General features: G+C 39.3%; 2 protein-coding genes across 3 annotated transcripts; both read right to left on the bottom strand.

The window, feature by feature from the left end:
* Positions 1–1938: 1938 nt before the first annotated feature.
* Positions 1939–13549, bottom strand: LOC111577194 (carboxypeptidase Z). 2 transcript variants are annotated; one of them, XM_023283333.3, is made up of 11 exons: positions 13397–13549; positions 12905–12934; positions 11982–12356; positions 8445–8672; positions 8138–8358; positions 6627–6788; positions 6357–6515; positions 5046–5181; positions 4690–4829; positions 4419–4518; positions 1939–3325 (listed from the first exon to the last, which is right to left on the bottom strand). In XM_023283333.3, the coding sequence occupies exons 1-11, from the start codon at positions 13467–13469 to the stop codon at positions 2970–2972; spliced, it is 1980 nt and encodes a 659-aa protein (XP_023139101.2). In that variant the 5' UTR covers positions 13470–13549; the 3' UTR covers positions 1939–2969. The 2 variants fall into 2 exon arrangements, with proteins under 2 accessions (XP_023139101.2, XP_023139102.2); XM_023283334.3 differs by having other exon boundaries at positions 8445–8669.
* A 3546-nt stretch (positions 13550–17095) lies between these two features.
* gpr78b (G protein-coupled receptor 78b) lies at positions 17096–23510 on the bottom strand. The gene is made up of 3 exons (XM_023283359.3): positions 22147–23510; positions 21916–22029; positions 17096–20089 (listed from the first exon to the last, which is right to left on the bottom strand). Exons 1-3 carry the CDS (start codon positions 22815–22817, stop codon positions 19852–19854), a joined length of 1023 nt encoding a protein of 340 aa, XP_023139127.1. The 5' UTR covers positions 22818–23510; the 3' UTR covers positions 17096–19851.
* Between the last annotated feature and the right edge of the window lie 2065 nt (positions 23511–25575).

Here is a 25575-nt window from a genome sequence, read left to right as displayed (position 1 = left end):
GCCACAAAAGTCCACCACAGAAGCAAGAGGGCACACAACCAGTGGTCATAACAGAGCTCCTCAAATATTAGACATGTGCAAGGCTGGGATAAAGTTTGCCATCCAGCAGCCCATTTGCTGTTGTAACTGTATGACTATATCAATTTGCCCATCACTGCTAAGTTAACTCATTTTTGATTTGCATGCCTCTGTAGGACGCAGACATAGGGTGGTATAATATAACCAGTAGGGTTTCCTGTAGATAAAATCTCCACATATGCTTCCCAACAATGTGCAGCTTGCATGTTTGAATTGTGTCACCCATAAACAATTTTAGCTTGCTACCTACCTGGATGTTAACTTCTTTCATTTTACAAATTAACATAGACTTTAGCTTCAGAATGAACTTCATAGATTTCCCTTTTTTCAGGATAGAGCAACAACCACTAACAGTGTTTGTGGAAGTCCTTGCCTCATACTGTGCATTTACTGCATTGTCACTTAGTGATTACATTGTCACCTGAATTGTCGCTCTCATCTGTAACGTTATTTAAGCTCAGCTGGGCTTTAAGTTCATTCTTGACTTTGTGAACCCGAGATCTAAAGATCTCTGATTTGTACATTTACTAAAGTACTGTGTTTAAGTGCAGTTTTGAGTTACTTAAACTCTACTTGGGGATTTAAACTGTCTTCCAATATATGATTTTATTGTAGATACTTACACACTTAGAACATTTCTTTCTTCACTATATTTTTGTATATGCAAGAATATAAATATAAAACATTAAAGTTATGATAATGTGAATGCATGTGAAAGTAATCATGATGCAGTCATATTCATTATTATTATGCATAATGAATACTTTCAGTACTTTCATTTCATTTTGTATTTTATACCTGTATAGTGGTCCTTTAAGAATTTCTCACTGAGAACTCCTGGCTTTTAAAAGTGGCATTCAAAGTTGATTCTTAAATGTGTCTTTGGTGGATGCTGAATTTCTTGTCTGGCAGTTTATAGTTTATTACAATAAGGTGTACACAACTATTTAACTTCACATTCAGTCGTTTGCACAAATGCTCCTGTAGATTCCCTTGTAATGTTTCTACAAAGTGAATACCATCAGGGAAGTCATCCCACCAGCCGTGAGAATACTGTTTACTGACTGTGCCATGCCAGCGCACTATATAGTGAATCCCAGTGTTTACATCATCCTGTGTATACCTGCAGCATTGATGCCAACTAACAGCTGGCTAAAAGGGAGCTATGTGGTACTGGGACAGTGTATTTTCCTAATGTAGCGTAGATGGAGGTCTCTTCTCTGTTGTTTGGCTGACTGAGTTTGGTGCCAAATCATGTGTTTGTGTTTTGTAAATCCCCTGAGAAGCCTGGTATATTTTTTCACTGACTTGTCATGGGTTAAGTAGTTCACTAAGCAGATTTTTCTCTATGATTCCGTCATGTACTTTCTTGACCTTTATCTGGGGATAATTTGCTTTTCCCATGCTTCTTTCGTGACCTTACATAAAAATTCTAAAGAGCTGTTTTGGTTAAAGGATTTGGGGCTGCACAGGACTCCAGCAGTGGCAATGCTCTTGCAGTTGAATAGATGTGGCATTAAAAGAAAAGACTCAAGTAAGGTGCAAGTACTAATTTGTACTTAAGTACAGTGCTTGAGCAAATGTACTTTGTTGGATTCCAACACTGGAGGCTGCAGCACAATAGCAGGGAAAAACTGGATTGAATGTGTAGAGATATTCTTGATAATTATTCTTTTTTCAGTAGGAAAAGTGTAGATTTGACCATGTGAAGTGTCTAAAAAGTATCAGAGAAGGGCAATTAGCTTTTCTTGGGACTATTCACAGTCACTAGCACAAAATATGTTACATGTATTGAGTGTTGCCAATAGACCATACTTCATTCTAAGGGATTATACAATAAAAACAATTGGACACCACAGGTTGCATGACTATAAATGAAGATTTTATTTTTAAAACTATCCGTGTAACAGTTTTTAAGATGCAGGTGTAAAAAATTACGGATTGATCAGACTTTTGCTATTACTCGGCTGCTGTAGAAAGCTGCACATTATTGGTTGTTATGCATTCAGTTCACATTTACAATGCATAAACTATAAAATCTTAAATTGTTTTCTAGTTCTTTTTCTGCAGTAATTGAGCGGCATGGCAGCAACTCACTACTTTTCCTTACTAATAAGAGAAATAAATGTATCATCGTCCACAGTATTGCTTCTTGTTTTCCACATATTATTACATTCCATACACTACCCTTCAAAAGTTTGGGGTCACCCAGGAAATTTCATGTTTCCATGAAAGCTCACACTTTTATTCATTTGCTAACATAATTGTACAAGGGTTTTCTAATCATCAATTAGCCTTTCAACACCATTAGCTAACACAATGTACCATTAGAACTGTATTTCTGATTCATTTAATGTCATCTTCGTTGAAAAAAAATGCTTTTCTTTCAAAAACAAGGATATTTCTAAGTAACCCCAAACTTTTGAACGGTAGTGTACATCTGGAGGAATATTAAGACTCCACAGTTTGGAGCAGCTTGGACCAGATATTGATTCAGTCTGCCCCCTAGCGGCCACCTGGGTTCATTTCCTACTAAAAACCTTCTAAATGAACCAAGACTGCAAGTGGCTTTATAGCTACATACAACAATAAATCTTGGCAATAAAAAATCTGTACTTCTGCGGAAACATTGCTATAAATTTACAAATGTAAATCTTCAGTAAATCATAGTCATTCACTGACGTTACATAACAGTTAAGGCAAAAGCTTGTAGATGTAAGATGCTTACAATATAACTCAAGTATAAGCAAGGGATCAAACAGAACATATACGGGTAAAAGTTTAAAAGCTTGTGGAACACCAATCAAAGCATAGTCATTGGATTATAGCTCGGTCTGTTTGTATGCTGTGTAAAGAGAAACTTTTATTTCCCCTCTATTATTAAAGCTCTACTAGAGTTTGAGCAGCCAGGTGGGGGCAGGTCCACCCGGCGATGCAAAGTAGTTCCACCACCAGGGCTTCTCTGCTCTCTCCTCACGGTTCTGACTCAAAGAAGTCGTCAGGGTGTAGCGCCTGTACTGGTTGTACGGGTCAAATCGGTCATAGGTGCCCAAAGATAAGATGCTGTCAACTTCCTCCTGCGTGCCAGAGTCTGAAGGAGCTTTCTGCAACACAAAGTCCACCCGGCCTGTTGTACGCATGCGAGCAGGAAGGTGGACTTTCTTTGTGACTCTGGTGTATCCTGGAGCGGAGGCACTGATGATGTGGATGCCAGGGGTGAGGAGGCGCCAGTAGTCTCCATTTTCAGCTGGGTAGGGAGGATAAAGCTGATTGGATTTTCTTTCAGTCACATGCTTATGTCTGTGAGTCGGACTGTGTTTTAAAGTTCTAAAAATGCAAAGCTTATGTTACAAACTGAACATGGAATTTGAAAGATGTAGGTGTATAGCAGACAGAATGGGTATAATGCAGCATTCTTCTTTTAGAGTATTATATTGACAACATAATACTGCAGCAACAGCATAACACTTCTACTACATTTCAATGCACAGGGTGGTCTGACAAACTTATAAAAATATGAAAGTCATAAATAGCCACCACAAGTTTGAAGAGATTCTAAACTGGTGGTCAACAGCACTCCTTTTCAGGTAATGAGAGGTTTGCCTTGTACCATGTGGTTAAAGTCATGGTTTAACTCGAATCATGATCTTTTCCTAAATCTAGCAATGTAGGTTAAGTAGTAAAACTTAACCTAACAATGAGTGAAACTGAGAAATAAGTCACAAAATAGATACTGCATGACACAAACATCAGTCTCCTGGGTGGAAGTCCTGAGTCCCCCCTTCCATCCCCCTTATGAGTGTCTATTAAAAACTTGAAAAAGTCCTGCACATTTACTGAATATGAATATTGACACGAGTGGCTTCATGAATCACTGCTTACCCTCAGAATGAGAAAGAGTTCCACTGTCCAGATGTAGATATCAAAGCTTTCAGTACATGATGAGTTTGCCAGTTTAAGTCACAATTTGGATGTTGACATGACATGAGGATTAAGCAGTGTACAGATAATAGATGGATGGATAGTAATGTGACATGACAAAAAAAAAGAGTTGCATTATGGGAAATGTGCAGTGCTGTGTTTTTGGTTCACCCATAATGGATTAAAAGTCATGAGATATATTATTATATTAATTCTTTGCTGTGCCACTTTTTTATCTTACAAATCCCTACTTCATGGTAGTGTATTGAGTATTTACTGTATTTAATGTAGCCAAAATAAGTAAAAACAATTCTCATGCCACAAGGATCTTGGAAAAATGGAGTAAAAAAAAAAACAAACTAATACCTAAATGTATGTATGAAAAATGATGCTCCCTGGTGGCCCCTGATAGTTATTACCTGATGTGATGTCATGCCGCAACCCTCTGACTGATATCCGGGCGCTTTTAATCCCATTTCCCGACTCGTCCTTTACAATGCCTTTGATACCGCGATGGGCCTGAGGGACATAACAGGAAAAGTCACCCATAAACAAGCTTTTTACCTGTAGTCATCAGTTCTGATAAATAATGAAAAAGACTGTTAACCAGCACAGGTATTCATTAATTTCACTTTAGGTTTGCAATGAATTTAAGCGTCAAGTCAAAAAGCTAATAAGGAAATGTCTTACTGCCTCCATGAATGCGATCAGAGCTTCACTGTTTTCATGCCAGCCAACAGACAGTTCCTCCTCAGGGGGGAATTTATCACAACCCAGCCCCACGGTCACCTCAAAACAGTTGCTGTGCAGATAGTTGAAGTCCTGCATGCCTGACCAGAGACAAAAACAAAGCTACTTTACCATGAAGAATTGAAAAAATTCACTGAGCTTTCCCTTAAACCTCTCACAGGTTCCACTTCATCGTGCATCATAACTGGTCTTACACCGACCTCTAGTGGTTTCAGGTAGCATTACATTTCTTATTTCAGGATCAGAAATCCCTTTATCTTTTTAGGAAACTTTTTTCTTTTACTTTTCCAACTCACCACCTGCAAAGCTGGAACTCTGTGCTCCATTGACAATCCCATTCTGGCCGTTAGTACGACGTGGTCCACACTGTGCATCTTCACTGGACATTGTTTCGTGGGTGTTTGCATATGTTCTTGCAAGAAGTTTGAAAACCTACAAGATAAAAATTAGTTTTCTCTTCTTTTGTTCAAAATATAGGAGAAGTTAAATCTGTTCACAGGATGTTATGCTAGATGAATATATATTACAAGAAATATATGAAAAAACAAACAAGACAAAGTATTCAAACCAGTTTATGTTCTTTATCATGTTCTCTTGTTGTTGCTGCCGATCTTTCTTCATGTAATACTTTTTATGGGCGCATAATATTACTTCTAGAGGTCCCTCACACTATATTAGTTAACTCATTAAAATGCAACCAAAATAGATATGGAAAAATATTCAAAAATAATAATTGTCCAACATGTGATCAGTGATGATGGTTGTTCATCTGTGCTGCTTTCATTCTCTGCTATATATTAGTGCCATACTGTATGTGCATGTGACAAATGAAAAAAATCTAATCTAATCTAAAATTGTTCTTGGATTTCAGCATCACACCAACTTCTCCAAGGTGACAATCCTGCAAGTACTGTATCAATGTAAATAAAATTCAGTAACCTGGTCAGTGGCTATTGCTGTTAAAATCCAGCTGCACTGATGCAGTGGGGTGATGGTGTAAGACACACATTATATAACCAGATTAATGTTCAAGTCTCAAATCTTATCTGTTTCATCTCATTCTGTAATGTCAACACAATATCTACACATGTACCAGTGACACCTTTGCTTTCAAGGTTCAAGTTACTTTTAGTGATAGTTTGCAGGTATTGTCTAATAAAGATTATCAAAGTAAAGTTATAACCTTTTTATCTTGTGTTGTCACTTCAGTGCATTTTAACTGATCAGAAATGACACATACTCCTAGTCAGTATTCTTTTACTATATACACTACCATCTAAAAGTTTAAGGTCACTTAGAAATGTCCTTATTTTTGAAAGAAAAGCAGTTTCCTTCAATGAAAATAACATTAAATGAATCAGAAATCCAGTGTAGACATTGTTAATGTGGTAAATGACTATTCTAGCTGGAAACAGCTGATTTTTAATGGAATATCTCCATAGAGGTACAGAGGAACATTTCCAGCAACCATCACTCCTGTGTTCTAATGCTACATTGTGTTAGCTAATGGTGTTGAAAGGCTAATTGATGATTTGAAAACCCTTGTGCAATTATGTTAGCACATGGATAAAAGTGTGTACGTGATATGTTTTAAGAAACTTCTTTACCTTGTCGTCTGGTGTTGGTGAGAACATGTTGTGTTCCAGTGGGTGTTTGGACAGATCATAAGGGTAGTAGACGGCCAGATCTCCACCATGAAAACTAGCGGAGAGCACAAATGGGATGGAGCGGATCCACTTCATTACAGCATACGTCTCCGGTGCAACCTGGGTTACAGCATGAGAATTTATTAACTTAATAATTATTATTTAGGTTTGCTATCATTTGATCGTATAATATAAATCACTGACATGTATGTAAAAAAACTCATACTGTACCTTACCAAACCAGTAATGATCTGGGATTGGGATGTGGTCAGTGCGGTAGCCCTTTTGTCTGCGTCTGCTGTAAACGATGGATGTCAAATCAGGGAAGTTTCTGTTCAGGTCAATGTTTTGGGCGTTGTTTCGGCCAACGTTTCGAAAATCATATCCGTGACCCTGAAGATTTTGGAAAATGGAATTTACTTTAACTATGAACAATTTAATATATAATACAACATACGATATAACTGTTTGACAACTACATTGGAGGACAGCACAAGTTGACTGATGACACATTGATTTATGACATTTAATTCAACATTAGACGTCTGTACAAGCATCACAACAGTTCCATATACGTCAGTCAGCCACAACAGTAAAATCATCTGCCTAGTATTGTGCAGCTCTGATCTATCAAGGCACAGACTCAAAACCTCTGAAAGTGTACTGTGGAATCAGGCACCAAGATGTTAGCAGCATATCTTTTAAGGTATGAAGTGGGGTCTTCGTAGTGGCGTTTTTCCAACACATAAGCCTCTTTTAGTTAGATACTTGATCAGATTGAGATCTGAGGAGTTTGAAGGCCAAGCCAACACCTGGAATGCTCGATTGTGTTTTCCTCAACCCATTTCTGAACATTTTTTGCAGGGTGTATTATCCTTTTTTTACTTTTAACTAGTAGTGTACATATAGCACATATGTAAGAAGCATCCTCATGAATGCAGCTCCCAACATTTCCCAGCATATGATTGCCCAGAGCATCACACTGCCTCCATCACTTCCCCAGCTAAACAATGCACACGCAGTCAGCCGTCAACACCTTCCATTGCTCCATGGTCCACCTCTGAAGCTCACATGCCCATTATGTAGGTGGATAGAGGCCAGCAAGGTCATTGTAACCTGTCTGCGGCTCTGGAGCACCATATGCAGCAAGCTACAATTCACTGTATTCTAACACCTTTCTGTCATAGACAGCTATCAGAAACTTGTGCTTAAAATAGCTCTCTGTGGGACTGACCAACACAAACCAACCTTCACTTTGTAGATGCTTTAATGAGCCTTGGGGGACCCGTAACCCTGCTGCTGCCTAGGTCATCCTTAAGTTATCCTTCCTTGTTCTGCTTTTGGTAGGGACAGTGAAGCTGTTTTTGGTAACAGGGGAACATCCCACAGTACTTAACAATTGTGGCTATGCTCTGACCCATTTGTCATCACAATATGCCCCTTGTCAACGTCACTCAGACCCTTTCCCTGAATAGGAACTAATTCAACAACAGCCCCAAACAACCAAACTGAAAATTTACAGTTTGAAAATGAGCTAAGCATGAAGCATAGTACAGTACATTCTGTAATGTGTCTAAATACATGTTTTCTATTTGGAAGTGCTCAGCCCTCATGCTACAAATTAATAAGATCACTTACAGCCTGATTCACACACTGTTTAATTCTAACATTTAACAAAATAGCACATGTATTGCTAAACAAATATGGCTCTGCACAAATGGGTGGAACTATGGAGAACTGACCTCTTCATAGTTATTGTCATTGACTCCAGAGACAGCCACCTCGTATCCATCAGGGTTCATGGAGGGCATAATATGGATGCGAGTGGTGTTGATGAGGGACTGGATGCGCTCGTTCCCCAGCAGGTACTCCGAGCACAAGTACTGAGCCAAGTAGATGAGTAGTTGGCGGCCCAGGACTTCATTTCCATGCATGTTGCCAATGTACTTTATCTCTGGCTCAACTACAGAGAGTCACATTTCATTTTTGGCTACATTAGCAAGAGGATAGGATATAGAGTTTACACAGAGGCTAATGAGCCTTACTTACGCAGCTCATGTTCTCCGGGATTGTTTGAAAACTCGATGACAAGCAGCTCCCTGCCCTCCATACTGCGGCCAATGCTGTAGGTCCTGGCTATGTCAGAGCATTGATTCTCAGTGTTCTTTAAAACACTGATCAGCTGACCGTTGGAGTGATACTTGAACTGCATCAGTGCAGCAGGCGGCTCAAGAGAAGGATCTTCCATGAGGTCAACTGCCTGTTCGTCCTCTTCTGCTATAAAGAGAAACACGTATATTATCATCTTATCTCTTCTGCTTTTAGGTCCAACAAATAGTGACATTTGAGTCTCTATTCATGTAAGACAAGCTGCCGAGCAGCTAGTTAGGCACATCTTCAAACAAGCTTCAATTGGACTGGACAATTTGGGAGACAGACCTGAAAGAGACATTGGCTCAAATGTAGCATTTCAGTGACAAGTGGTGCAGCTGTAATATATAGTAAGAAAAATTATGTAGTTTTGAACATTAAAGCATGTAAACATATTCTAGTAGACCCATAAAAAATCAAACTTTGAATCTGTAACTGAAATAGTAATTCTACTAACGTTGTTGATGCCAGCTTCCATAAAACAAAACAGAAAAACAAAACAAACCCTCCATGGTGGTGAAAGTAAGAAGCGGAAGCTACTTTTTATCAGTTTTCCAATTATTCATATTCTTAATTTTGGGAAAAATGATATATAAATGGTAAGTCAAATGCTGTATAGTGTAAGTGCTGACCACTAAAAAGTGAACTCCCCCAAAAGCCATGGTGTAATTTAAGCACTGAATCAACAGCTATAGCACTTGTGTAAAAGATATGTTTCTGACTACATGTTAACTCTGGACAGTCGCACAAAAACAATAATACTGAGTTATCTTATCAAATGATAGCATTTACACTACGGGCCAAAAGTTTGGACACATCTTCTGATTTAATGGTTTCTCTTTATTTTCATGACTATTTACATTGCAAATTCTCACTGAAGGCATCAAAACTATGAATGAACACATATGGAATTATGCAGTAAACAAAAAAGTGTGAAATAAGTCAAAACATGTTTTATATTTTAGATCCTTCAAAATAGCCACTCTTTGCTTTGGTTACTGCTTTGCACACTCTTGGCATTCTCTCCATGAGCTTCATGAGGTAGTCACCTGAAATGGTTTTCCAACAGTCTTGAAGGAGTTCCCAGAGATGCTGAGCATTTGTTGGCCCTTTTGCCTTCACTCTATCTTCCATTTCATCCTAAACCATCTGGATTGGGTTTAGGTCAGGTGACTGTGGAGGCCAGGTCACAAACTGGATGGGATGTCATATTGCTGCAGGATGCTGTGGTAGCCATGCTGGTTCAGTGTGCCTTCACTTTTGAATAAATCCCCAACAGTGTCATCAGCAAAGCACCCCCACACCATCATACCTCCTCCTCCATGCTTCATGGTGGGAACCAGGCATGTAGACACCATCCATTCAGCTTTTCCACTTCACAGAAAGACACGGCAGTTGCAACCAAAGATCTCAAATTTGGACTCATCAGACCAAAGCACAGATTTCCACTGGTCTAATGTCCATTCCTTGTGTTTCTTGGCCCAAACAAATCTCTTCTGCTTGTTGCTTTTCCTTAGTAGTGGTTTCTTATCAGCTATTTGACCATAAAGGCCTGATTGGTTCAGTCTCCTCTGAACAGTTGATGTAGAGATGTGTCTGCTACTAGAACTCTGTGTGGCATTTATCTGGGCTCTAATCTGAGGTGCTGTTAATTTTTCATTTCTGAGGCTGGAGACTCGGATGAACTTCTCCTCAGCAGCAGAGGAGACTCTTGGTCTTCCTTTCCTGAGGTGGTCCTCGTGAACTAGTTTTATCGTAGCGTTTGATGTTTTTTGTGACTGCACTTGGGGATACATTCAAAGTTTTTGCAATTTTCCAGACTGACTGACCTTCAGTTCTTAAAGTAATGATGGACTGTGGATTCTCTTTACTTAGCTGATTGGTTCTTGCCATAATATGGATTCTAACAGTTGTCAAATAGGGCTGTCAACTGTTGACCAACTTGACTTCTGCACAACACAACTGATGGTCCCAACCCCATTAAGAAGGCAAGAAATTCCACAAATGAACCTTGACAAGGCACACCTGTGAAGTGAAAACCATTTCAGATGACTGCCTCATGAAGCTCACTGAGAGAATGACAAGAGTGTACAAAGCAGTAATCAAAGCAAAGGGTGGCTATTTTGAGGAATCTAAAATCTAAAACATATTTAGAGTTAGTCCACAATTGTTTGTTTACTACATAATTCCATATATCTTACTTCATAGTTTAGATGTCTTCAATATGTCTCTACAATGTAGAAAGTAGCAAAAATAAAGAAAAAACATTGAATGACAAGGTGTGTCCAAACTTTTGACTGGTAGTGTACATTAAATAAACATTGCACTTCATTTTTCCTAGATTAAATAGCTAAATTATTTTTAAAAAAAGATTTGCTGTACAGTATTACAGTGTGTAAACAAGAAGACCTGACATAATGCTGAAAGATGAACAAGCCTAGACATTGAAAACTGAAATAAATATGAGAATAATTACAGAGGTCTAACATGTTGTCATCTGACCTGAATCCTGAATCCTAAAAAAAGCCAATTCACAGTGTTACAGTTCTCCTTTGTTAGAGCAAAACACTTTTATGATCTTGTACACATTGCACCGAACACAAATGGACAAAAGTTCCCACTGTTTACTCACTCATCTGGTTGACACATGATGCCAATGGCAACAAAAACTTAGAAAATACTGTCAGACAGGGGCTGTTTATAAAGCTAGGTTGATGAAAATACTTGAAAACAGCCACAGGACTAAGTTTAAGTGTGAGGAAATAAGGCATTCCACGTGGGTTTTGTTTTGATGTGAGCCACATGAGCATGTGTGCCTTCAGAAAACATGTTCAGGAAAACATCTGCTTTTGTGACACTTTTCGGGGCTACACTTGTACACTCTTTCAGGTGGAAACAGTGATGCTAAAGCCAATGCTTTAAACCAGGGGTGTCAAACTCATTTTAGTTCAGGGGCCACATGTAGCCTGATTTGAAGTCAAGTGGGCCAGACCAGTTCAATCTTAGAAAAACAAAACACAGTTCTGAAAATGTTCACATATAAGGAACTACCTTTTTGCAAAACATTATGAACCACCTAGAATTTCTTAAGAAGAACAAGTGCAATTTCAACAATATTATGCCTCAGTTTATCAGATTACAGCTTACAGATCACAGTGTGTCTACAAAGGCACAAACCATTTAGGTATCTGGAACTGAACAATATCTTATTTTACTTTATGATCAAAACAACTGGTAAAGATCTAGAAATTACTAAAAATTTATAGTTTTACAAATGTACAATTTACAGTTAATGTCTTCTCTGTCATTTTTACACTTTGGAAAGTCATCCCATGGGGCTGGATTGGACCCTCTGGCAGGGCCACTATTGCCCAGCGGGCCTTAAGTTTGACACCCCTGCTTTAAACACTAACAGCGGCGTAATTTGTTTCTCACCTCCGAGGCCCTCCAGTGGGTTGTAGCATCCCTCTTCGTCACTCACAAAAAAGCGATCGCAGTCCAGGAAGTAGGGCCAGGCCATGTGTATCCCCTCGAAGGCGTTGGCGCACTTTTTACGCACGGCTTCACATGTGCTGCGACAGGGCTTCAGCACCTTCTCCTTCTCGCAGCGCGGGGCCAACACCGAGCAGCCCAGCATGCGGATCTCAGGGTTGCACTCTCCGGCCAGCAGTGACTCGACCACACTCATGAGGAGGTACTCTGTGCTGGCCTCGGCATCACTACGAGTCTTGTGACCCAGGATGTTTGGGTACATGGTTTGAGCGTAGGCCATGTCGTCACAGTAGGACAGCACCAAATCTGCACATTTGGCTAAAGAAATTCAGATAGATTAGGGACGTTTACGAGTGAAATTATTATTCAAGATTGATCAGCTGAAAGACTCTAATTTTAACAGTCTCATTTTCAAGGAATAAGATATGTATCTCCATCTGTCAGGGCTCTTCATCACGAGCCTCACTGTGCCGTCCTCAATTATCTAGCCCTAAATATTTCTATTATCTCTGGAAATTAGAATTTGAATATTTCATGCTGCTATCGATCATCTAAAAATACTCAGTGGTTTTGTGGATTTGGGTCCATTTTCTATCAAGACTACACCCAGTAAGACTTATGATCTCATCCTGCTTGTTGTGGAAAACAGCCATGACCTGTCAGAGGGGGTGAGGGGGCATACTTGAGGACGGATGTTTGTCTGATGCCACAGACACGAGAGATTGGTTGGTCTGAGGCTAAAAAGTAGAACAAAAGGAAAGGAAAGGAAAGCACCCTTTACAAAATAGCAATCATGCTGCTAAAACATGAGGCCGGCCGGGTGACATGCATGACACTGTTCTTCCGCCCAGCCCAAGGGTACTTACGTTTTTCTTCCACTGTTGGCTTGCACAGTCCTGCAAGAGACACATCAGCACGTTATTGGCTGACACTGAGGCAGACACTAGATGGCAGAGTGGTTTCTGTAAATGCCTCTGTGGCCTACCAAACGCTCAGCTGGATCAGCTCCTGGGATTGTTTCAGTTGCTTTCTAAAATGCGTCAGTCTACAGTCATGAGAGGATTATCAAAGCGCCTATGCATTTTATTCATTGAAGTTGAAAAACACACATATTAATAATAATAATAATAATAATAAGACATGACAAGCCCAACATCTAATCACGTTAATAATCCCCCTGTAGCTTTAAAAGCCGCATACATGTGTTTTTTCGTAAGTTTTACAGCATCAAAGTGAGCGTCTCAGTCTGGAAAAGTCCACATCTTACACGCGTAAACATGCCGTGTAGAGTTTAAGCAGCAGGTCCAGATGCACACATCAGCATAAAGTGTGGAATGACACGAGCTGACTAACGTTACCTCGATATCCCGGGTCACACCGTGGAGCGGCGCAGGACGCACGGACCAACAACTGCAGCAGGATCAGCAGCATTTTCCAACACTTAGGTCTGTCCGCGATGTGGCACCTCACACACTCAGCCAGAGGGGTGTGTGTGTGTGTGTGTGTGTGTGTGTGTGTGTGTGTGTGTGTGTGTGTGTGTGTGTGTGTGTGTGTGTGTGTGTGTGTGTGTGTGTGTGTGTGTGTGTGTGAAGTCTGCAACAATTCCTTCTGAACTTTCCTCTAAGCGACTTTATTACCAATATTACGGTTCACTATCAAATTACAGAGGAAACAGACGTGTAGTGAAGTCTGGATAAAGACTGGAGCACAGACTCCACAAACACAGTCATGGAAAAAATTATTAGACCACCCTTGTTTTCTTCAATTTCTTGTTCATTTTAATGCCTGGTATCACTAAAGGTGCTTTTGTTTGGACTAATATAATGATAGCAACAAAAACAGCTCGGAAGAGATTAATGTCAGAGCTGATATCTAGACATTTTCCATGCTTTTCTTGATGATAACCAAAATCACTTAAGTTCTTACATCAATAGCTATTCATTGTACTATCAAAAACAGTGCTTTTAGGATTCCATGTTTTCTTTTCTGTCTGTTTTAGTCATATGATAAACACAGGAGTTAGTGCTTGATTGCATAACCATTGTTTCTGATGACTACAGTCATGCATCTTGACATTCTTTCCACCAGCTTCTGACATTGTTCTGCTGTCACAGCAGCCCATTCCTCTTGCACTAATTCAAACTAATTTGCTTAGTTTTTGGGCTTGTGGTTCTCTATTTTGCGTTTGATGATTTTCTACAGGTTTTTAATTGCATTTAGATCTGGTGATTGAGCAGGACAAGGCATGGTTCCTATGTTCTGGTTCTGCATCCAGGCATCAGCTGACCTTGCTGTGTGGCAAAGGGCATTGTCTTGTTGGACTATGGGCTTTCGCTACATCAGTAAAGCCTAATAGTGTATTGGTGCCCCTTTGGGTGTGCAGTTTGGGGCCTTGGTTGATCACACTTGTTTCAGCACATTCTGTTGATGCTCAGTCAGATTTGGATCTGGGGACTTTGGAGGTCAGTGCCTTTCAGTTGATGTCATTCACTTCACCTGTCAGTGATTTTACTTTAATGGCTGATTGGTGTTTGATGTCTCTGTCCTATATTGTTCCAAAATTACTTTCTAGCACAATAATACATGAAAGATATCGTAGTAACATGCATTATACCGTCATTTGTCCTTTCTTGTGTTTATTACCTTGCGGTTTACCTTGTTTAGTTTCTTGCTTACTGCTTTGACTTTCTTATCTTAGAGATGGTAATATACACCCATTAGCTGAGCAGCTACTATGTTGATGTTTCAGTAGCTTGATCACACATGCACAAAAACAACATAAATCCCAAAGATTATCACACAAATAAAATATTGTTATGGCTGCATCCATTTTCAAAGTGAACATTTGTTACTTATCCAACTAATTATATGGTGTCTCTCCTGAATTAGCATAATAGGAAACCAGAATATTCATCATGACGGCAGGCTGGCAGCAGGAAGAAGATAGTGTGGAGTTAAAGTAAAAATGCTACTGTGTCCTTCAGCTAAATCAGGAATATTGATTAGATCCTTAACGCGGTCATGTATTATGCAAATTACTGCACAGCCCAGAAACAGAATGGAAATGAAGCCTTATGGGGAAAGACGAGCCGCTATGGAAAGCATCCGTATGCTGGCAGTGAATTATTTTGATCAAGTGTCTCTGTGATGAAGAATAAGGTGCTGATCTGTGCACAAGACTGAGTCAGTGTTTGAAACTGTGTACAATCATCTGTGGACAAATATGTGCACAATTATAGGAGTTGAGCATTTTGTATCAAGATAAATAAGCATGTTGTAGACATTTGGAAAGTTAGTTAACAGCATATCACATTTTAAAGAAGGCAATCAACCACTAAGACATGGTTAAAATAGAAGTAAGTGTTGCTAGCTTATGTATAGGGTATTCTTTACAGATAAAATAACTGGTTTTCTTCTTTTTTTGGAGAGGAGGCCCTTTTAGGGGATAGCAACCACAACATTACCATACAGTATTCACTTTTTAATTTATGACTGTGGCTATTTACTCATGACTCATTGTTGTAAAGTAGAAGTATAAACCGTGTAAGAAAAATGCTTTTTAAACCTTAGTTTGTGGCACAGTCATTAAGCTTTTTTCCATCCAATTCTGCATAATGAGTAGATTTACCTTTTGTGCTACAAGTATATTTTAATAATAACAATGCAGTACTTTAACTGAAGTTCAATTTGCATCACTTTTATTTCTAACAGAGAATCGGTAAACTGTTGTATTAGTCCTTTTAATTGTAGGTGCAGTTTTTCCAATCTTGTTTCTGATTTTAATTTGCTTGTTTAAAGTGCATCCTCTGAATTAACAAATGTGATCAGTCAAGGAAGTAATCCCCATTTTAAAGTGGACTGAAGTGTGAAAGCAGGTGGAGGTATTCACCATGACCTGCAGACTCGTTCATGTTCCTCTGAAGTAAACCATTTATAAGTTCTCTTCGGGCCTAATCAGAAGTTTATACTGAAATTATACTGAAAGAGATGTTGTCTTTAAACAGTCAGATAGGTCTGTCTTTACACTTATTCTGTCGAGTCAGTCCTGTTAATCTTCAGCAGCTGTGACATATTTTGCTCTGCATACATTTTCCGTTTGAGCAGCTTTAATTAGTAGTTCCTCCTTTATCAGGTTCAGACCACTGGGGTTTATAAGGATGTGTTAAAATAGCCTATAGTCATGGCTTCAGTACAACCTTAAGTTGCTTTTAGCATGAATTGCTTGAATTCAGAGGTGCTGCTGGTTGAGCAAGTCACACAATACTTGAGACTGATTCAGTTTGGGGTCAACCAGACAATTTCATGCTTTCCATGAAAACTCACTTTTATTCATGTCCTAACATAATTGCACAAGGGTTTTCTAATCATCAATGAGCCTTTCAACACCATTAGCTAACACAATGTAGCATTAGAACACAGGAGTGATGGTTGCTGGAAATGTTCCTCTGTACCTCTATGGAGATATTCAGCAGTTTCTAACTAGAATAATCATTTACCACATTAACAATCTATACACTGGATGTCTGATTGATTTAATGTTATCTTTATTGAAGAAAATTGCTTTTCTTTCAAAAATAAGGACTTTCTAAGGGACCCCAAGCTTTTGAATGGTAGTGTAATTACTCTTGGCTATTTCAATTCATCAAATTAACCCAGACATTATTTAGTTAGAATGAATTAATTAATGAAAATGATCTTTGATTTGTTTCATTAATAACAATTGGCAATAATGCTGTTGCAGAGGTTGTTCATGTCAGGCCACAAGCCGGATGAATGTAACAAAATGCAATGCAGCAACAGGCATGAAGGTGATGGTAAATTAGATTTCCTTTTTGAGCCGTTCCAGATTTACGTTACTGAGCTTCTTCTATCAATTCCAGATTCTAAACATTGCCTGTAATGTTTCCATAGTTGTAAACATCCTGCTACATTTACCTTTACTGGTTGAATTTAATTTACAAACTCACAACTTGAAGCCTGCAATTAAATACGATGTAAGTAAATTGCGTTATCTAGATTCATTGACATTATTGTGAAAACATAAATAGTTTAATAGCTTTATAACTGACAGCTTTTATTGCACATGTACCACTAACAGCTAATCACACTGTCAAAGAACAGCAAGTGGCTTCAGGAGGAAAAATACATGTGAGTAAAATACATCAAAATAAATAGATTTTTAATAATAAAGCAGCTCTTCTGGTTTAAGTATAGAGCAGCTGAAAAAGTCACATATCAAACCTGGCACAAACACAAAGGAGTGTGTTTTAGTTTTAAAGCACTTTAAAACCATTCCTATGCTACATCACATTGCTGCCCAATTATCTAGACAAAACGTTGTTCCTTTACAGTGCAAAATATATACCCAGATTGTGTAAATATCCATAGAAACATTTTTCCAGTCAACTGGCAAAAACTGAACGAAAAAAACAAAACACATTTGTACAAATGCATTTCAGATAAAAGTGGGCTATCTAGTACATTCAGTTACAAAGTCACACTTTAAAGGGTGAGTCTGGTGCTACGCTGTGTTCAAATGCTGTGAACAAAACCCATGAAAAGACCAAATCCAACAATCAATAGATTCTGGGGTGTCCAGATCTTAGGAGGTTAGGATTACAGCTATAGATATTTGAAAGCAATTTTAGATGTACACGTGTAAAGAATTTCTGGAACATTTTTATGGTCTGGCGCCAAGGAGTGGAAAGCCTCCTGCCTCCTGGAGTTGAGAATATGCTGGTTTAATCCACAGGAGAGTTCATTAAACAACGTACGACACAACTGTGACACTTTGCAGACTAAGCAAACACATGGTAAACAGATCTCAGAATCATTTTATGGATAAATTACTCCAGTTTTACATCTTGTGATTGTGTCATGCAGAGTAGTTTTGCAGTTTTGAAGCTGAGCTGCAGGTGAGCAGCACTTAGAGCAGCATCTAGTGGAGGAGGTGTTGGTGAAGAAAGAAGCAGAGACTTCTTTATCTAAGCCAGTGTCAGACAGGAGGGGATGCTTTTCATGAAAAGAAACTGCAGAATATGTAACTTTGATCCAAAAAGAGCTTTTAGTGGTTTCATAAATGCCTGTAGAGCAGGGGTGGTAAACATACGGCCTGTGGGCCAAAACTGTCCTGCCAGAGGCTCCAATCCAAGCCGCAGGATGACTTCACAAAGTGTGAGTGGCGAAAATGAATCCATACTGTGAAAATATTTAAGGCATTGAACATTGTGCAATATAATATTGGCTATTGTTGATGCACTGCCATAACATTTATGCATTTTTTGTGTATAAATTTTGGACATTTACAAGGCATGGGGACAACTGAACCTTCTTTCTTAAATGTTTAGTTTGTGTGGTATGTCAGGATTACTACACAGGTGTGGAAATAAATGTACATTTTCAATCATTTCTAGATCCTGACAAGTTGTAAAATACTATTTTTGATCAGTTCCAGATACCTGCGACAAAATGTTTTGTGTCTTTGTAAATGCACCGTGTAAATGATATACTGAGGCATAACACTGTTGAAATTTCACTTATTTTTCTTAAGAAACTTCATATTATTCAGGATGTTTTGTAAAAAGATAATTCATTTAATGTGAACGTTGTGGAATGTGCTTTTTTGCACTGAAACAAAGGGAAGAATTTGGAGTTGTCCTTATTTATAGGTTATTAAGCCCTGATTTTCTGGGATCAAATTGGGCTGAATGTGGCCCCTGAACTAAAACGAGTTTTTTCAAATTGAAGCACTTATCTCACTGAGGCCTCTGGTGGCAGACTGGTTAGAATACACATCCCTAAAGTTGAAATGTTTCTATTTTGATTCTGGTTAAGGACCTGAACCTATTTTGCAAGTCTTATCCCTTTCCTTTGTTCACTGTCAGTCAGCTTCTGTCACTCAAATGAAGACAAAAAAAATCCCAAAATACACAAAGTTAGGAAAGCTCGCAACATATTGTACTTTTTTTTTGTCATTTCATGGAAGTTGTAGACAATGAAAAAACTATAGGCGATCACCAGACTTACCCTTCAACATTATGGTGTAAATTTCAATTGCCTTTGGCTCCTGTAACTATGGTAGCTCTGAGAGAATTAGACAAAGTGCATCAATATTCAGTGACTGACATGACACTGCAAGTAGTCTAACACGGTCAATACAGAACATGGCAATAATGTGCAGCAGTAGAGTACATCCATTATCCAGACGCTGGAAAAACTTCACTTAACCGCCTACCAGGTTCTGTCACAGCAGTGTGGCTGGATCAGATCATGTGGATGTGCCAGAACTATAAAGAGGTTGGTACAGTACAAAAGGCCACTTTTTACATATCTGTCAAAGTGAGGAAGGGCACATCTCCAGCTGTGTGGTCTTTCAGTCTGAGATTAATCTGAACCCTAACAGATTCAGTGGGATTGATCTGTGTGTGCATCTTTGTGGTTTGTGTGGTTTGTTGTCGGTGATGAATCACACATCCCTTGTTTACCGATACTGTCATCTGTCAGGCCAACATCTCCACATTGTTCCTGCCTCTCCCTCATCCATTTCTTCTTCACCCTTTAGCCTCTTCATCCTCCCCTTCATTACTGTCTTTTCATTCTTCTCCACCCACTATCTTCCGTATTTTTCCCTTTTTTTTGCCCTCCACCCACCATGTGTCCTCTCTTTCTACGCTCTTTTCCCTTGCTAACAATATCCAGTCGTCTCTCTCTCTCTCGCTCTAAATTCTACCTCCTCCGCCTACAGTCTTTCAAGAGGCAACCTTTATTTTTGGCTTGGACTGTAGTGTGTATCTGCTGTGTCCTGTGTTTGCCATTAGCTGATCCTCTGGAGACAGTAGTCATTCTCGGTGTCTAAAGAGCTGTTATGGCCAGATGAAGGGTACAGGTCACGGCGGAGCAGCCTGTTGACGACGGTAACCAGGACTTTCCTGTACTGCTGACGCAGGAGGGAGTAGGCAAAGGGGTCGGACGCAGCCTTGCTGTATGTCAGGCACTTACTGATGATTCCCCAGTGGCGGTTGATGTCCACGAAGGGAAGAAGCTCAGCCAGCCTGATGGGGTGTCAGGAGAAACATGACGAAACAAAGCACATTTTAGTTAAGGTGCCTGTCAGCGCTTTCATCTGATGTTATTGTCAGCTGATCAGGTAAAACTGAACCTACAATATTTTACACCAAAGAGACACAATAAAGGGTCAAAAATGGGGAAAGATGTATGTTTTTCTTTGCTAAAGGAAGTATAGTGTGATTTTTTTTTTACAGGTTTTATCCCAGGTTTGTATGTTTAAATTCTTTATGCTCCTCTGAAAATTTGGTTTAAAAATGATTTTTATGCAACATTTTAAAGTGCCAAAATAAAAAACTAATTAAAAAAAGAAATTAGCTATTTCCTAATTTACCATTTTATCATTTACTGTATCGCAACAAAATGACCCATGTTTTAAGCCTGTTTATCATTGGGCATTATTAACTAAATTCATTGTCTATCAATTAGGAATTCTCGATACCACATTAAAATCTCATCAAAACATAAAAATAACAGTGAATAAATGATATTTTCCAAGGAAATAAATGTAATCTTAAATATTTTACTTTCTTTCTATTTTCTTTCTAAGTTGTTGTTTTCTCATTTCAGCATAAATGTGCACAAGGTCATTGCAGATATGTTGGTATTTTAAGGATGATGGTGTTGCAGTTTTGCATAGGGAGCTGAAAATCAGTTGAAAACACTTTAGAGGGCTGCATCTTTTTAAAGATTGGACCATACAGTTCCCATGTTCTGCTAATTAACAATACAAAACAAACAAAAGTATCAGTTTGTCACAGAGGCAAAGAATATTTCAGTTGCATCCTCAGCAAATGATGCGTTACAGTGCTAAATGCAGAAGTACAACACAAACATACACCACTGTTCAAAAGTTTGGGGTCACTTAGAAATGTCCTTGTTTTTGAAAGAGAAGCAGTTTTTTCAATGAAGATAACATTAAATTAATCATAAATACAATCTAGACATAGTTAATGTGGTAAATGACTATTCTAGCTGGAAACGGCTGATTTTTAATGGAATATCTCCATAGAGGTACAGAGGAACATTTCCAGCAACCATCACTCCTGTGTTCTAATGCTACATTGTGTTAGCTAATGATGTTGAAAGGCTAATTGATGATTAGAAAACCCTTGTGCAGTTATGTTAGCACATGAATAAAAGTGTGAGTTTTCTTGGAAAACATGAAATTGTCTGGTTGACCCTAAACTTTTGAACGCTTGTGTATGTGGAAGGATTATCACCATCAGATGATCTGGTGTCACTCAGGATACTTTCAGTGTGTAGATCCGGTCAGGAGGTTACTCCTTAGACATGTTTCCTGCTTAATGTGTTCTCTGTCTTCCCTGCCATAGGTGCACCACAGCTGGCTGGCATCTGGCTGACAAGAAGTCTGTGGGCCTCTGAAGCAGCTACTCTCTTCTCTGAGAGCGACGTTTAGTTGTCTGAGCTGTATTGTCCAGCACTTTGTTGTGTGTGTTCAAGTGGAAGCAGCATGGCAACCTGTATATGTGCAGATTAGCCATCTGCTGGTTAAGAGACGTGACCTACAAGATTATAGGTAGTGTGCTGTGATCTAAGACCAAACTGCAATGTCATTATACACTTCAGGTGTTTGTTTTTTGGGGTTTTTTTTGCCTCTGATCTGATGCTGTGACAGACGTGTGTGATAGAGGACAACGCAGAGAAAACGTTTTACTCCTTATCTTCAGGCTTAATCACTCACTGCTGCTCTAACTGTATTATTAGCCATTAGGGTCATTTTTTAAAAACTGCTGGACAAACGTTTTACAGGAAATGAAATGCTTTATGAGTTACTGTCAGCCTGACTTACCGTGTAATTACATAAGGAGCAAAGCAGACGATAAATGAGCCGATGAAGATGCTGATCTTCTTTGTGGCTCTCTGCTTTCTCCTCTTTTGCTCAGCTAAACATCTTTGTTTCACGCTGAAAACAACACAAGAGATTCAGTCTTTCCCAAAATTTTCACAGAAGTATGCATTAGACATTGAAAGGGCAATTTGAAAGCATGCTCCTAAATGAGGAAGACGGGAGATGAAGTACCTGGGGTGAATGTCGACCAGCAGAAAAAGAGTCTGCATTGTGATAATGTCAATCCTCTTGCAGTGAAACCGGGCGACTTTTAACACCTTTAAGTAGGTGAAACACAAGATGAGAAGCGACAGCATGAAACTGGTAACGTGGAAAACGATGGTGAAGATTGTAAACTTAATCCTGTCGCGGTCTTCCTCGTTGGGCTGCAAAGTGCAAGACGCGTAAACGTCGCTGTAGTCGACCCAGGAGAAGAGCAGAGCCGTGAGGGAGAATGTGAAGGAGTGCAGCCAGGAGTAGCACACCATAATCACTGCGTCCTTGTAGCGCATCTTAGTGGAGTAGCTGAGCGGGAAGACCACCGCTATCCACCGGTCTATGCTGAGAGCTGCCATACTCAGCATGGTGTTGGCGGTCAGAAAAGTCTCCAGAAAGCTCACCGTGTGACAAACGCAGTCTCCAAAGGGCTGCTGCTTCCTGATGATCCCCACTAAAGTGGCCGGCATGTTCAGAACGGTGATGAGTATGTTGCAGAAGGACAAGTTCATGGTGAACACACCTGGAACCTGTCGGCGTATCTCGGTGCTGTGCACGAAACATAGCAGCACCAACAAGTTTGACAGCAGCGAGATGACCGCGACCACGACGATGAACAGAGCGAAAATAATTTCAGCAAAGTCCATGTCTTATTCCAGAAAGTCCACTCTGCGGTAAACTGCTCCCGTGGATGGTATTAAGCACTTCAGATGAAACATGGTCACCCGTCGCTCACCTCTCCAGCAGATCCCCGAATGGATTTCAGTGAAGTCCTCAAGCATCCCGCGCCGCCGACCTCTCTAATTTCCCGGAGCGCTCTCCAGCGTGCTGAACCGAGCAGCCGCAGCCACCGCTCTCCTCAAATATGCCCATTAGTATCCATTAACATCCGACAAGTCCACCAGTGTAGCTTTGCAAAGTGAACGCGGCGCATGTGGCCTGCCTTTCAGCCACTAGGACCGTTTACGGAGGCGGCAGGGAGGACTGAGGGGCACCGGGGTGGAGAGCAGCATGTCTACTGAAACGAAGGGCAGTTTTACATAACACGTCCAGCATCGGTCACATCACAGCCAGAGACACAGTGTACTTTCAAATCACGCATCATTTCTGGCATTTTGGAGGAGTCTTTTATCAGATTTTCCATCTGTTGGTGCCTTGTTTGATTTTCCTTTGCGTAAACTTGGGCGCAAACCCAAATCAGCCATCAACTAATCGATTCATACGTCAATTTCTTGCGTGGACCGCGTTGCTCAGATATCAGCGTGGGTCTAGAGTGGAAAAGGAGCAGCGAAACCCCGGGATTTGCCCCTGGATAATTGGAGACGCATCTGCCGTGACCAATGGCACCAGGTGCATACGAGCAAACGGATCCTTTTCCTGAAATGAATTATTTATAGGCTCACGTAGATTTATTGTGTACTATCATAATTTGCTCTGGTATGCAAATATATACAAAATGACATCCATTTAGAAGACAAGAAGCAGCTGTTTTAATACGTCTTGAAGTTACTGCTGTTGTTTTTATTATACTTTGAGTACCTGAACTAATAAAATGTGCAGTATTTTTTATACCATTGCAAACTAAGTGTTATTTTCATTTCCACACCAGCTGGGTCACGACCAATCAAATCTGCTTCATAAAATTACTTTAACTAACCAAAAACGTCACAGTCCTTTTATGAGACGTGAAGAAGAACAACATTTTTAAATGGTGGTAAGAAAATTTGAGCTCAAACAGCAATAGAATTTTAAAAACTAGTTGAGTTTGTTCGCTTAATACCTTTCATTGAACTGGAAAGTGATTTGTGAAAACCCTTATTATTTTTCAAAAATTATGAGAAAAAACACAATTAGAGCTATAGTAATTGCCTGCATGGCTAGAGTTTCTGATAAATAACCTTTGTTTCTGATTTCTGAATGATATGTACTACATGAGTCATTTAGAATTACTGAGGAGTGGGAGTATAAATACAGCTTGGCTAAGTTCTTTTTTATTTAGTGGTACTGTTTTAAATACTGGTAATCCATTAGTAAATAATCACAGGCATATAACTTCCTAAGGTAAACATATGTGCAGTTAACAGTGTATTTACTACCATTCAAAAGTTTGGGGTCACCCAGACAATTTTATGTTTTCCATGAAAACTCACACTTTTATTCATGTGCTAACATAACTGCACAAGGGTTTTCTAATCATCAATGAGCCTTTCAGCACCATTAGCTAACATAATGTAGCATTAGAACACAGGAGTGATGGTTGCTGGAAATGTTCCTCTGTACTCCTATGGAGATATTCCATTAAAAATCAGCTGTTTCCAGCTAGAATAGTCATTTACCACATTAACAATATCGATTTCTGATTCATTTAATGTTAACTTCATCGACAAAAAATGCTTTTCTTTCAAAAACAAGGACATGAGTGACCCCAAACTTTTGACTGGTAGTGTAGACTGATGTGCTACAGTGTTGAAACCACCAACCTAATGCTGTGTAGGTTCCCCTCATGCTGCCAAACAGCTTTGACCTGCATAGCATGGAAGCAGGACTTCAATTCAGTTACTCTCTGGAGAGTTTGGAAGCTGGGTCAACACTTTGGGATTTTTGTCAGGTTCTTTGAGAGGTTCTTGAGCAGTTTTTGGTCACTGCCACCTCAGGCTGCCATGAAGGGATTGCATGGTCTTTAAAAGCGTTTAGATGTCAAAGCAACGTCCATATGAATGCCAGAATCCAAGGTTCCCAGCAGAACATTGTATTGTTAATAAGGTGACCACTGTTATTGACTTCACCTGCTTTTCATGCTGTGGCTAATTAGTGTATGGCACCAAGATGTTAATAAGGGGTCACAAGTTTGTCACTTCCTAAATGGCTATCTCATCAGGAGCTGTAAATATTTATGTTGCTAATAAATACATTGAAATTCACATGCTTAGCTGATCTTTCATGGGATACAGGTGGTCTTATAATTAACTGGAGCTACAGCTACCTAACCTAGCAACCCTGAGCTTGTCTTTGTAAATTCTATGGTATCAAAAGAGGTAAACACCAACAAAAATCATTTTTTAAGGACTTTGAAACCCTAATGTCCTAAAGTTGATTTTGTTATGAACTGTAGCAGATATACAAAGATTGAGTTACATTTTTCAATTCGTAAAGCCATTAGTTATATGCTTTTATAGATAGTGCCTTGTGTGACAGTGGTAAGAACCAGATGAAGCATTTTTTTCCCTAAAACTTGGTCATGTTAAAGCAAATTTTGAATTGATCTATAAAGCATTAATAAGTAATTTATTACCTGTGAATAAAACCACAACTTCCAAGACAAATTCAGTATGTAAAGACTGTTCCAAATGGTCTATAGCTACAAATCATTAGTTAATGATTTGTTAATCATGAATAAAGTCCCCA

Source organism: Amphiprion ocellaris, chromosome 23 (assembly GCF_022539595.1).
Source record: "Amphiprion ocellaris isolate individual 3 ecotype Okinawa chromosome 23, ASM2253959v1, whole genome shotgun sequence".
Lineage (NCBI taxonomy): Eukaryota > Metazoa > Chordata > Actinopteri > Pomacentridae > Amphiprion > Amphiprion ocellaris.
Note: the sequence above shows the minus strand (reverse complement) of the source record. Positions and strands in the feature narration are given on the sequence as shown.